Below are 14,428 nucleotides of genomic sequence, written 5' to 3' on the forward strand. Positions count from 1 at the left end.
ACTTGGGTAGGGAATGTAAGAGGAAGATGAAACTAATTGGAATATATTGTAAAGGGTCTTGAATATCTATGTATGGGTGTATCATATTTTCTGGTGCAAATCTGCTTGGCCAGGTTACCCAATGAATAATAGTTTTTCATTAGTCTTCATTGAAAATGAAAGGGTGGCAAAATCTTACGGTGAACAGAATTGAAAACATCTGATCAGGCAAGTGATAAGTCTGTAGCCAGCTCCTGTAAGACATGGTGTTCCTTCTTTTCATTTAACTTGTCTTATTCTGTAAAGGAAAGTCAAGTGTTATTTGCATCCACAAGCAAGTGCTAAGAGGATAACTTGAGGGTAGAGAAAAATTCATGGGGTGTTAGGGTTGGAAGAGAGCTAAGAGCATCTAGGTCAGTGGTTCCTGAACATTGCTCTGCAGGCTCACGCTGGGCTGTCTGCATAAGAATCACCTGGGAGCTTCTTAAAAATAGACTTCCAGTCCTCCTTTCTAAGAGATTCTGAGTCAGCGGGTTTGAGGTATGACCCAGGAATCTTTATTTTGAGAAGACTCCCCAGATAATTCTGATGAATAGCCAGAATAGCCAGATTAGGGATGTAGTCTGATTGTCCCATTTTGCAGACAGGAAATCTAAGGCCCGAGAGGTAGTGACTTTCTCAGAGTCACAGGCAAGTTAGGGCAGAACTTGGACTGGAATGCAATTCTTAATGTTTGTCCAGTGTTTATTTTAGTATACTATATTCGTGGAAAATATTATCTAAGAAACATTGTTATCTGGAAATAGCAAGCATTTAGAAATTTAGTCTGCAGTGCCCAAAAATTCCAATCATGGAGGAATCTTTACCAACTTATTTGTTACAAGATGAGAGATTCACTTTTTGTTGAGAAAACACTGATAACAAAAAAAGAAGAGTTTTCTTGATGCTGGAACAGAAGAGTGGCACTAGAGAGGTCCTGGTGGGGCTCAGTAACCACACGGAGCAGAGACCCTCATTTCCCACTGGATCCAATTTTCACACTAGGAGCCATTTTTAAATGAAGATTACTGTATGGCATCCCATTGGCACTGCCATTTTGCCAAGTTCTTTGTACCAAATTTGACTTACCAGTTCCTACTTGTTTCTTTTTATATTTTACGTATGCATCATCACAATCATACCACATCAGCCTTTCTGTATTTATCATAGACATGAGTTAGAAGCCACTAGAATGTTTGGAAGAGAGCATATATATGTTTTCTGCTTTTAATGCTTTTTTTGTATCTACTTTGTAATCAGGTTACCAAAACACTAATTGCATTATATCCTATGAAGTTAGAAATCTTTATCGTTGGTTACTCCTTTTCCTTTTTATACGAAATCATCAGCAAGTCCTATTATTCTATCCAAATACATCAAATCCATCCACTTCACCCTCAGTGCTGTCTTGTTCTGAATTCCTACATGTATATTACGTATGCCTCATACTTGTGATGGTGTATTCTCCTTGTATCCTGTGCAGGGATCTTTTCTGCTCTCTTTCCAGGGGAAATGACTGTGTCTTACCCTCTTTTAAATGCATTTCTGTCTGCCAAGTGCTGAAGAGAGAATAGATGCCCATTAAACATGTGTGATTGATGGATTTCTTGGCCTGACCCTAGAAAATCTTAAACAAGAATTAAGGATGGTGGAAGGCAGATAGGGAAGTAGCAAGTTGATTCAGATACCTGGGAATAAAGGTTGCAGCAGGGCTGTCAGCATGGCTGCCAGCACTCAGCTCTATAGTCCTAGTCTTCAGGCTGAGTCAAGTGGCCTCACAGAAGATTCTCTGATGTAGGTGCCAAAAGTTGCTTATACTTGCTGTGGAATTTGGTTTTACTTTGGCTGTCTTTCTACCATAGGTACTTCTCCCTCCAGGCCACACATCCTCTTGGATTTGATGATATTGTACGATTAGAAATTGAATCCAATATCTGCAGGGAAGGTGGGCCACTCCCTAACTGTTTCACTACTCCATTACGTCAGGCCTGGACAACCATGGAGAAGGTAACCAAGAACTTCAAAAGTATTAAACTACAAGAAGTTTTTACTGGTGGAACCCAGAGAATATAACACGGAAAAAATCAAGTATAACAGAACAGTGGAAACTTGAAGCAGTGCAGCATAGTGATTGAGAACAGAGGCTTTGAGTCTGACGTGGTGTGTATTAATCTTAACCTTCATAGGCTGAGGAACCTCAGTCAGTTACTGAAATTCTTTAATGCCATTTTCCTCATTTCTAAAATGGAGATATGGATACTTACCTCAGTTATTTTGAGGATAAAAATGAGGTAAGATATATGAAATGCTTATTATTAACATAGCACCTGACACATAGTAAGCATTAAAAAATGTTAACTGCTATTATTACTCTTATTATTATTACATATTTTTAGATAGCAGTATTGGGCAAAGTTAACTTAGGCATGATCCAAATATATCACCAATATTTGTCAGTAGAGTTGGAGTACTAGTTTTGTGTATTGTGATCACTTCTAGGGTATCACTAATAGTTTATTAATAATAAGAAAGTGTTGGAATTTGTGGATGATTTATTCTTCTAATAAACTAGAACAGATTTTACCAGGAATTGCACAGAGCCCAGGATAAGCCCCATGAGATTATGTTGCTTCTATATGTCGTGTATATCTAAGTGAAAAAGGGTTAAGTAAGCACTGTTACATAATGCTGCACATAAAAACTGAATTCCAGGAATATGGAAGAGTTACGTATAAAAATCACATCATTAAAATGCTAGTGGTAAACTGAATAGAATATCAGCTATTGCCCAGGGATAATTTTTTCATGATTAAAATTAAAATCTTTCTTTAAAAGAAAAGTTCCAGGTCTATATCATATAAAGAATATAAACTTTCTGAGTAAGAAAGAAAATGAAAATACAAAGAAAAACAAAATGTTAAAATATTTCTTACTAAATGTGTGTATGTAAATAACTTATACTAATTTTAAGAATACTATCAAGTAGATAAATGGGAAAAAGACACGAATGATTCGTTCACCAATATTTTGAGTATTTCTGTGCTAGGTATTGATGTTAGGGTGGTAAACAAAATAAACATGGTTTCTGCCCTCCTGGAGCTCTGTCTGTAAAGGAGGTGCATATTAAACACAGACATAAATATTTACAGTTGTGTTAAGTGCTGTGAAGGAAAAGTTTGGAATAGGAAATGCCAGTAATAAACATGGGAACTTACTCAGCATCATTAATAATTTTTAAATGAAAGTAAAAACATCCATGTACTATTAGGCATTTATTTAACAATGATTTGAAAAAAACACAACCCAGTGTTAGAAAGCCTGTGTCAAAACAGATACCTTGAGGGGCCCGGTGGGGTAGTGGTTAAGTTTGCACACTCCGCTGTGGCAGCCCGGGGTTTGTGGGTTCAGATCCCAGGCGTGGACTCACACCACTCGCTCATCAAGCCATGCTGTGGTGGCGTCCCACGTACAAAATAGAGGAAGACTGGCACAGAAGTTAGCTCAGTGACAATCTTTCTCAAGCAGAAAGAGGAAGATTGGCAACAGCTATTAGCTCAGGGCCAATCTTCCTCACCAAAAAAAAAAAAAAGAAAAGAAAAGAAAACAGATACGTTGATATATTGCTAGTGATACAAATGGACAACATCCTTTGAAGGGTAAATTGGCCATGTATATCAGAGCTAATATATTGATACTATTTAACTGAGTAGTCACGCTCTTGGTAATTTATCTTAAGGACATCAGTTCAAAAAGTAAAAATTAATATGCACAAAGACTTTAGTATTCATAACCAACCAGAAGAATCAAATTATATCCACTCAAATTATATGCACTCCCTGGATTGTTTTCTGGTCACTACAAAGTCTAGATATCAAGTCTGTATAATATTTTCATGGCAAGTGTTTTGAGGGGAAAAAACCTGTAAATTGTGCACGTAATTTTAGTTACAATGTAAACTGTGTACAAAGGGATAATACTTCGAGCGTAACAAGGAGAAGTAAAATCATTTGTGTTAGCTGGTAGAATTATAGGTAAAATTTTTGTTTTAAAATAAAGTTTTAGTTGTATTTCATTTCAACTTTAAAATAATACTTGTCCTCTCTTTCAGGTCTTTTTGCCTGGCTTTTTGTCCAGCAATCTTTATTATAAGTACTTGAATGATCTCATCCATTCGGTTAGAGGAGATGAATTTCTGGGAGGGAATGTTTCACTGACTGCTCTTGGCTCTGTCGGCCTTTCTGACGACTCTCACCCAGGTGGTTCCGACAGCTCCACTTCTCAGGTATTGACCAATTTGCCTCTACCATTAGGAAGAAACATGTACAAATCCTTTCCTTCAAATACCAGTAACAGATCCTGTTTGTAATTTTTAAGTTGTAGAAGAAACAAAGGAAAAATAAAATTAGCCTACATATTATATATTCTAATCAATGTGTTTGTGGTAATTAAAAGTATATTATATTGTAAGGTGTCATGCTGTTTCATTCAGGCCATTATTCTGCTTGACACTGTAGCTGTTGCTTTTAATAATCAAATAACATGACATACCTTTATAGCTTCTGAAGAGCTCTTTGTGTAATTATTTGGGAAATTTTAGTAGCTAAATTTGTGGTGCTTTTTTATAGAATAATTGTCTAAACTCCTAGATTTCGTAATATTGTATTTCACTGAAGTGCTTTTGGCTTCGTTTTGAACCATAGTGCCATTGTACATTTCCTTAACCTTTGTTTGTTTTTTGGAGTGCTTTCATATATCAAACCTTGTCTGATTCTCCCCAAAATCACATGAAGTGGGTTATCCCCAAGAGAAGAGATCTAAGGAGGTATTAAGAAGTTCACTGACTTTATTAAAGTCACACAGTAAGTGGTAGAGGCAGAACAGTATTCCCTATCTAGTGTTCTTCACCTTAAGTTTAATAATATAGCATAATTATTTTCTTGTCACTGTTGACAAATACATAAATAACACTTTAGATTTTTTTTAAAAATTTTTTTAAATTTTTTATTTTTTTTCTGTGAGGAAGATCAGCCCTGAACTAACATCTGCCAATCCTCCTCTTTTTTGCTGAGGAAGACTGGCCCTGGGCTAACATCCATGCCCGTCTTCGTCCACTTTATATGGGACGCCGCCACAGCATGGCTTGCCAAGCGGTGTGTCAGTGCGCGCCCGGGATCCGAACCAGTGAACCCCAGGCTGCCGCAGCAGAGCGCGCACACTTAACTGCTTGCGCCACTGGGCCAGCCCCAACACTTTAGATTTTTTGACACCAGGCCTTGGATAAATTTTCTTAACTTATAGAGAGTACTATTATATTGCCTTAGTACCTTTTCCTCCTGTTAAGGTTATGTAGGAGATGACCTGCTGAATGTGGTCGCCATTTTATTTTTTGATGTAGGCTAGAACGTTTTGTTTTTTATTTAGGCATTTAAAAGGTATAGGTTCTAACCATAAAATATATTTTTACATTTTTGGTTGAAGTATAATATACATAGAGAAAACTACGTATCATAACTGTATATAACTTGAAGAATTTTCATAACTAGACCTAACCCATATAACCCGCATCAAAATCAAGAAATAGAACATCACCAGTATGTCAGAAACTCTCCTGTGCCCTCTTCTAGTCGCTCTCCTCCTCCCTGCCAGAGTAACTACTATCCTGACTTTTGATGGCATAGATTATTGTTACCTGTTTTTGTCATTTTATAACTGAAAGCATACTGTATGCTTTTCTCTTTTTTTGTACAGCTTTGTTGAGATATAATTCACATGCCATACAATTCACTCATTTACATTGTATAATTCACTGGTTTTTAGTATAGTCATAGAGTTGCTTAACTGTCACCACAATCAATTCTAGGACATTTTATCACCCAAGAAAGAAACCTTATTTTCTTTAACTATCACCTTTTGAATTCTTCATTTCTCCAGCCCTACACTACTGCTCATCTACTTTCTGTCTCTATAGATTTGCCTATTCTGGACATTTCAGATAGATGGAACCATATGTTATGTGATCTTTTGTGAATAGCTTCCGTCGTTTAGCATAATATTTTCAAGGTTCATCCATATTTAGCATGTATCAGAATTTTATTCCTTTTTATAGCCAAATAATATTCCATTGTACAGACGTGTCACATTGTGTTTATCCATCAGTTGAGGGACACTTGAGTTGTTACTACCTTTTGACTGTTATGAATAATGCTACTGTACAACTTTTTGTATTGATATGTGTTTTTATTTCTCTTGTGTATCTACCTAGGAGTAGAATTGCTGGGTCAAATGATAGCGCTGTTTAACTCTGTCTTGATTACTGTTGCTTTGTAGTAAGTTTTGAAGTCAGGAAGTGAGAGTCCTCCAGTGTAGTTCTTCTTTTTCAGGATTGCTTTGACTATTTGAGGTCCCTTGAGTTTCCATATGATTTTTAAGATCAGCTTGTTAATTTCTATGAAGAAACCAGTCAGGATTCTGATAGGGAGTACATTGACTCCATAGATCAGTTTGGGGAGCATTGCCATCTTAACAATATTAAATCTTCTGATCCATGAACATGGGATGTCTTTCCATTTATTCAAATCTTCTTTAATTTCTTTCAGCAGTATTTTGTAGTTTTCAAGTATAGTCATGCATCGCTTAATGACAGGGATGCATTCTGAGAAATGTGTTGTTAGGCAATTTCGTCGGTGTGCAAACATCATAGAGTATCCTTACACAAACGTAGATCGTATAGCCCACTACACACCTGGGCTATATGTTACTAATCTTATGGGACCACTGTCATATATGCAGTCTCTTGTTGACTGAAACATCATTATGCGACATGACTGTCTAAGTTTTATATTTCTTTTTTAAAATTTGTTTCTAAATATTTTATTTCTTTTTGATGCTATTATAAATGGAATTGTTTTCTTAATGTCATATTCAAATTGTTCATTGTAAATGTATAGAAATACAATTTATTTTTTTTATTGAGGTAAAATTCACTTAACATAAAGTTAACCATTATAAAGTATACAGTTTAGTATATTCAGTGTCGTGCAGCCATCACCACTGTCTAGTTCCATCTTTTTCATCACCCCAAATGAAGCCTCGTGCCTATTAAGCTGTCAGTCCTCATGCCTACCTATGTTTTCTTCTAAGAGTGGCCTTTGATCTATTTTTAGTTAGTTTTGCATATTATATGAGGTAGGGTCCAACTTTATTCTTTTGCTTGTGCATATCTAGTTGTCCTAGCACCATTTATTGAAAAAACTACCTTTTCACCATTGAATGGTCTTGTCAGAAATCATTTGACCATAGACATGAGGGTTTATTTCTGTGCTCTCAGTTCTACTCCATTGATCTACTCCATTGATCTACGCGTCTATCCTTATGCAAGTACTACATTGTTGTGATTATCACGGCTTTGTAAGTTTTGAAATTAGAAGTGTGTGTCCTCTGACTTTGTTTCTTTTATTTGCAGGATTGTTTTGACGATTTTGGGTCCCTTGCAATTCCATATGAATTTTAGGATCAGCTTTTTCTTTTTTTTCTTCTTTTTTTTTTTTTTTTTTTTGTGAGGAAGATCAGCACTAAGCTAACATCCGTGCCAATCCTCCTCTTTTTTGCTGAGCAAGACCGGCTCTGAGCTAACATCTATTGCCAATCCTCCTCCTTTTTCCCCCCCACAGCCCCAGTAGATAGTTGTATGTCATAGTTGCACATCCTTCTAGTTGCTGTATGTGGGACGCGGCCTCAGCATGGCCGGAGAAGCGGTGCGTCAGTGCGCGCCTGGGATCCGAACCCAGGCCGCCAGTAGCAGAGCGCTCGCACTTAACTGCTAAGCCACGGGGCCAGCACTCAGCTTTTTCATTTTGTTCAGGATTACATTGCATCTGTAGATTGCTTTGGGGAGTATTGCTAGCTTAACAATATTAAGTCTTTCAGTCCATGAACATGAGATATCATTCCATTTATTTAAGCCATCTTTAATTTCTTTCAGCAACATTTTTTAGTTTTCTGGGTACAAGTCTTACACCTCCTTGGGTCAGTTTATTCCGGAGTATTTTATTCTCTTTGATGTTATTATAAATATAATTGTTTTCTTAATTTTCTTTTCTGATTCTTCATTGATAGTGCATAGAAATATAACTACTTTTTGTGTGTTGATCTGGTACCTTCAGCTTTACTAAATTCATTTGTTAGCTCTAATAGTTTTCTTGTGGATTCTTTAGGATTTTTCCCTATGTAAGATCTTGTCATCTGCGAATAGAAATAGTTTCTTTCTTCCTCTCCACTTTGGATGCATTTTATTTTGTTTTCTTGCCTAATTGTGCTGACTAGAACTTCCAGTACAATGTGAATAGAAGTGATGAAAGTGAGCATCTTTGTCTTGTCCCTGATCTCACAGGGGTAGCTTCCAGTTTTTCATCATTTAGTATGATGTTAGGTATGGGTTTTTCATAAATGCTCTTTATCAAATTGAGGAAGTTCCCTACTATTCCTAATTTGTTGAATTTTTTTTTTTATCGTAAAAGGGAGTTAGATTTTATCAAATGCTCTATCAGTTGGTATGAATATGTGGGTTTTTGGTTTTTACTCTTTTGACATGGTGTACTATATTAATTGATTATCAGATGTTAAACCGATCTTACATTCCTGGGATAAATTCCACTTGGTCATGGTATATAATTATTTTTAGATGTTGCTAGATTTGGTTTGCTAGTATTTTGTTGAGGATTTTGCATCCATGCTCATAAGAGAGATTGGTCTGTAGTTTTCTTTCCTTGTGATGTCTGGTTTTGGTATCTGAATAGCAATGGCCTCATAGAAGTATTCCCTTTTTTTTTTATTCTGGTGCTTCTTTCTTTTTAATTATGTGCCCTTCTCGGCACATAAAGAGAGCCCTTCCCCCCCAACTATATAATGTTCTGTAAGAGTCTATTCAGTTATTTATTTTATTAATTTAACCTATACCCTAGTCATGGATATTAAGTATGTTCCTGTCTTTTGTTATTTTAAAACAATGCTGCAGTGTTATTTTAAACAATGCTGCAGTGAATAATCTTGTATATAAGTCATTTTGTGTGTAAGTCTGAGTCTGTCTGTAATTGAATTTTTAGAAGTGGAATTTCTGGGTCAACCCATGGCTCTGTATTTCATAGAAATACCAATTCTGATTTGCTTTTTCTGTGGGGGTGAGGAGTGGGAGGTAGAATGCTAGAGGGGAACTTAACTACACTCATCAAGCTGGTCATTTTAGAAAGTTTTCTTTAGCGTCTCTTTTGTCACTGGGCCTCACTGAGAATCAAAAGTGTTTGTGATTATCCTGTAAAAGTTGGGCTTTACATTTATTAGGCAAGATATATGCTTGGATGAATGGGAGTTTTGCAAACTTGGGGACATAAGGCCTATGAAGACAGTATATTTGTTGGAACTTACGTCATTAAGAAAACAGATTTGGTGTACAGATGCATATGTTGTAGGTTTTAATATCTTGCTTTCCTCCTATAGTTATATATCGAGGTTACATTTCAGTATTATTGCTGTTAAGCACCTCAGTAGTGATGGGGTTGAGTAAAACTTATGTGTATTTTAAACACTGAAGATTTTGTACAAATCTGTCATATTCCAAACCCAGGACTGATTTGATTCCTGAATAATATACTACTGATTTTACAATTTCTTTTGTAGTCTGGTGTGAAAAAAGCCAGTGTTAAAATTCTGAAAAATTTTGATGAAGCGATAATTGTGGATGCTGCAAGTCTGGATCCAGAATCTTTATATCAACGGACATATGCAGGGTAAGCTTGGCTCATGTCTAGACCTTATATGAGTGTAGTGAATTTTGCATCTTTTTTATTTTTCAATTTAAAATTTTAAACTTATTTCTAATCTATAATTATATGCCCAACGCTTTTATATATAGTGTGCGTAGAACGTGGTTAAGCGTGAAAGCTCAGGAGTGACTTCCTGACTTTTAATCTTGGCTCAGCCACTTACTGGCAGGTACTTAATCTGTTTGTGTCTCAGTTTTTTCATCTATAAAATGAGGATAATATTACTACTTCATTGGGTTCTTGATGGGATTAAATGAGATAATACATGAAAAGCGTTTAAAACATTGCCTGGTATCTAGTAAGTGCTTCGTAAATATCATTACCATCATTATTCTAACTCCATGTATGAGATTGAGGAGTGTCATGTTTATATAGTATGTTTTAGGCTATCTCTTCCACATTTCGTTTGATTCATATGTTAGCTATTTCAAAGTCTCTGTCTTAAAAGCAAAAATAAAAATAAAGTACAAAGATGCCATGTAATGTGATTATTTCTTCGTATTTAAGAATTAACTTGGTTGTTTATTTTGTCCTGTAACAAAAAGATAGTGATTCATAAGATATGCCACTTACTGAAGTTTACCACAGCTCAAATCATAAAATCGCTTCCTCCTCCCTAAAGATGACTTGATTAAAGGCTTGATTACCCCACCCCAACCCCAGACCCAGCAGTACCATGAAAAAGGGATTTCAGCATGTTTAATTGCTTTTATCAGAAGGTAAATGTGATATTTGGGAGACCAAGGAGTCTGGAAAGTACTTTGAACTAAATAAAAGGTTATTTGACCACATTGTCTTTGGAAAGCACACTTCAGCTGTGTCAGCGTTGTAGTAATCTTTATTTCTTCTTTTAGGAAATGGTGGACAATAAACCTAAATGAGTTAATTCCCAAAGATGATATTTATTCTTAAGGAATGGTTGGTTCATTTATTTAAAGCCTTATTTAAGAAACGTATCAATTGCAAAATGTTTTACTTCTATGGGGTTTTTTTGTGCATAAAATAAATATTTTTAAAAATAATTTTAAAAATGAGTCAGAAATAGAGAAATAATGATTTTTTTTCCCATCTTTAAAGATAATTTTCATTGTTTGTTTTAGTTTTACGGTTTTAGCATCTTCTTGAAATTTTTTTCAAGGCAAACATATTTGTATCAGTTGGTGTATTGGCACCCGTATATGAAATGGTGTTTTATTAGGAGGGGTATCTCTAAAATGAGATCCACTTTTCCTGAAATGAAATGATATATAGGCATCACAAATTTTATTTTTCTTCTTTCAACTGACTTTTAATTACAAACACATTAGTCTTTTATTATAAAAAATTAAATTTATGGGTAAGGTAATGTCCCTTTGATCACACACCACTGCTTATTTTCCCACCTTCCTACTCAGAATAATCACTATGTTATGGTGTGGGTATTTTTGTTTGCTTATTTTTATGTAATTGATATTACACTCTATTCTGTATCTTGTGCTTGCATTTTTGGTGAGTTTTGGAGATTTTTTTCTGTTAGTCTGTACAGATATATCTCACTTCAACTATGTTATAGTATTCCATATATAATGTTAATTATAGCTCATAACTGTGGGTAAATGTCCTTTAGTGTGTTGTGCCACTATGTGGCCATTTTGGTATTGATGAATATTTAAGTTGTTTACAATTTTTCACTGTTATACACAGTACAGCAAAGGACTTCCTTTTGTATACTTCCTTGTACTGAAAAGCAGTTTTTAAATTTTAATAGATCTTACCAATTTACGTTTAAAAGTATCTGTACAGGGGCCGGCCCGGTTGTGTAGCGGTTGGGTTCACGAGCTCGGCTTCGGCGGCCCGGGGTTTGCAGGTTCGGATCCCGGGCGCGGACCTGTGCATGCTTGTCAGGCCACGCTGTGGCGGTGTCCCGTATAAAGTAGGGGAGGATGGGCCCGGATGTTAGCCCAGGGCTGATCTTCCTCCGCAAAAAGAGGAGGATTGGCAACCAGTGTTAGCTCAGGGCTAGTCTTCCTCACACACAAAAAAAGTATACATTTTACATTCTTAACAGCCATTAACAAAGACACTAATTTTGCCCACATCCTTGTCAACACTAGCTAATGTCAAACTTTTAATTTTTTAAAACCAAACTTGGATTATTGCTTATGAGATTGAGTTTCTTTTGATATGTTTGTTGGTTGTTCAAGTTCTTCTGTGAATTGACTATTCATCTCCTTTTCACATTTTTCTGTTGGGTGATTTCTTAGTGACTTGTTGGAATTCGGTATGTTTCTGGTTATTAATTATTGGTTAGTAATATCTGTTAAAAATATGACCTTTCAAAAAAAAAATATGACCTTTCCCTGTGTTTTTTGCCTTTTAACTTTGCTTTATATTACTATAGCTTTATAATAAATATAATTATTATCTATAATAAACTCTAGCTTTCTAATGCTTTTTTCTCTTGTTAGGGCAAATCTTACCTTTTTATCTCTTCTTTTACAACATTATCTTGGCTGTTCTTTGCCTTTTCTCTTATGTATGAATTTTAGAATTGTGAATTACTTAGTAACTTGTCATGTTTCATCAATATTTTTGGGATTTTGAATGGAATTGCATTTAATTAGAGATTATTTTGCTTTCTGTGGGAGATGGCTCTATTTAAAATAAGCCTCACTCTGAATAACATGGGTTAGCTGTAAATTGTATTTTTAACTTTCTAAATTTATGGGAGATGCTTATAAATTGACTTTTTTTTTCTTAATTTAAAATTGATTGTTAGAAATTATATTCTTCTCTTTATACTTATTTAGGAAGATGACATTTGGAAGAGTCAGTGACTTGGGGCAGTTCATCCGAGAATCTGAGCCTGAACCTGATGTAAAGAAATCAAAAGGTTTGTGGTGTTTTTATACTCCATATTGAGCCTCTGCTTGCATTAGTCATTGACTGTAAGTGAAGTATCATTTAAGATTTCAACTGTAAGTGCCACATCTTTCACCTTGTGTTTTTAGTCACTAGTGACTACAAGGGCTTCATGTAATCACATCTCTGTACCATCTCTCCCTCTGAATCAAAAGTTATTGAACTTGCTTTACCATTACAGAAGGCACATCTATATGAAAAAATGTTTGTCACCTTTTATTTAGTGGTGAAATACCCGATCCAGGTTGGACTTGAGGTTTATCTTGAGACCCTTTATTTTATTAAATTTCCTCTAAATAGCTGAGAGTTATTATGAAATATATGTGGAAAATATTAATAGGTTGAAACTCAGATCCTTTGTTTAATCAGCAGAAGAGTGCTTGGTCAATTCCAAGAGTTAAACACAGAAATCGTTTTTGACAGATGCATTCTTTGTGACTGATTTCAGCTTCCAAAGAATTGGTTTATACAGGAAGATTTTGGAAACCAGTGTGGATTCATTCAGATGATATCTAAAATTTTTTCGGTGTGATTAGATTGACAGTATTGTCTTGAGTAAAAGATACTTTTATAAGCAGAAATGCTCCATTTTGATAAATGTGTTTAAAATTAAGAGCTGTTGTTAGTCTTCTTAAAAGGACTGCATTCCTATTCTGTTTATCTTATTTTTTAATGCAACTGTTATTTGGGTAATGAAGTGCACCACTTTAAAAATGTTGATGAACAATCTACTATTGGGTCAGATATACATTGGCAAAGTAAGCAAAAAAATGCAACAATTGTTGAAGTAATTTAGACTGAAAAAGGGCCTGTTACCTATTTTACTTTATTTATCCAAATAGTTGATTTTTTTTCCTTTTTTGCCAGAGAAGTCTGAGGTACACAGTTGAGAAAAGTATAAAGACTGAAGGAAGTCTACACAGTTCGTTCAGTAAATAATTTTTGAGTGCCCCTGTGCACTTACATTCACTGGGCAGGTTAGAAGATACAGCTCCTGCCATTATGAAACTTAAAATCTCGTAGTGTCTTTTCTTGGGTAAAAGGTGAATACTCGGAAGATGTCACTAGTGGCCTTGGAGCAGAGGAGGTGCTAGACAGCCTCTACGGGTTGGACTCTACGTGGTTATCAGGTAGCTTCTGTCAGTGAGGATAATGGGGTCTCTAGTGTTAATAGAATCTCTGAGCTATTTAGTTTTTTGTTTTGGGCGGGTTTTTTTTGGTGAGGAAGATTGTCCCTGAGCTAACATCTGTGCCCATCTTCCTCTATTTTTTGTATGTGGGGTGCCGCCACAGCATGGCTTGATGAGCAATGTATAGGTCCACGCCTGGGATCTGAACTCGCAAACCCCAGGCTGCCGGAAGCAGAGCTTGTGAACTCAACCACTATGCCACCTTACTGGCCCCTGTTTGGTTTCTTTAAAGTGGTTTTATTCTTCTGACAGCTCATTAAGAAGTGCTACTGCTTTAGAGTATAGGTGTTGGGTGTTTGCAGTTTGTTTTTGTCTGTTTTATGTAAATTAAGGTATATTATGAGTAAAGATATACAACAAACTTTTTCCCAAACCACTCTCTCTGCTCATTCTATTCATTCAATCTCTTCATATTATTCATTTATTCATTAATTCTAAAATTTGAGTGCCTACTTTATGCATCTACTGTTCTAGATACTGGGAAGAAAATAAAATTCCTGC

At 35.6% G+C, this 14,428-nt stretch overlaps 1 protein-coding gene across 3 annotated transcripts in view; it reads left to right on the forward strand.

The window, feature by feature from the left end:
* The window catches only part of AKAP10 (A-kinase anchoring protein 10), an 88,278-nt gene that overhangs the window by 52,586 nt on the left and 21,264 nt on the right, over nt 1-14,428 (forward strand). For 2 of the 3 annotated variants that reach the window (XM_058559642.1, XM_058559644.1), the window contains 4 exons: nt 1,881-2,025; nt 4,127-4,300; nt 9,691-9,800; nt 12,626-12,708. In XM_058559642.1, coding sequence (XP_058415625.1) covers nt 1,881-2,025; nt 4,127-4,300; nt 9,691-9,800; nt 12,626-12,708 — 512 coding nt within the window. Of the gene's footprint in view, nt 1-1,880; nt 2,026-4,126; nt 4,301-9,690; nt 9,801-12,625; nt 12,709-14,179; nt 14,202-14,428 lie in introns of those variants that run through there. The other variant, XM_058559643.1, reaches the window with a different exon arrangement.

The sequence above is a fragment of the Diceros bicornis genome, chromosome 18, assembly GCF_020826845.1.
Source record: "Diceros bicornis minor isolate mBicDic1 chromosome 18, mDicBic1.mat.cur, whole genome shotgun sequence".
Lineage (NCBI taxonomy): Eukaryota > Metazoa > Chordata > Mammalia > Perissodactyla > Rhinocerotidae > Diceros > Diceros bicornis.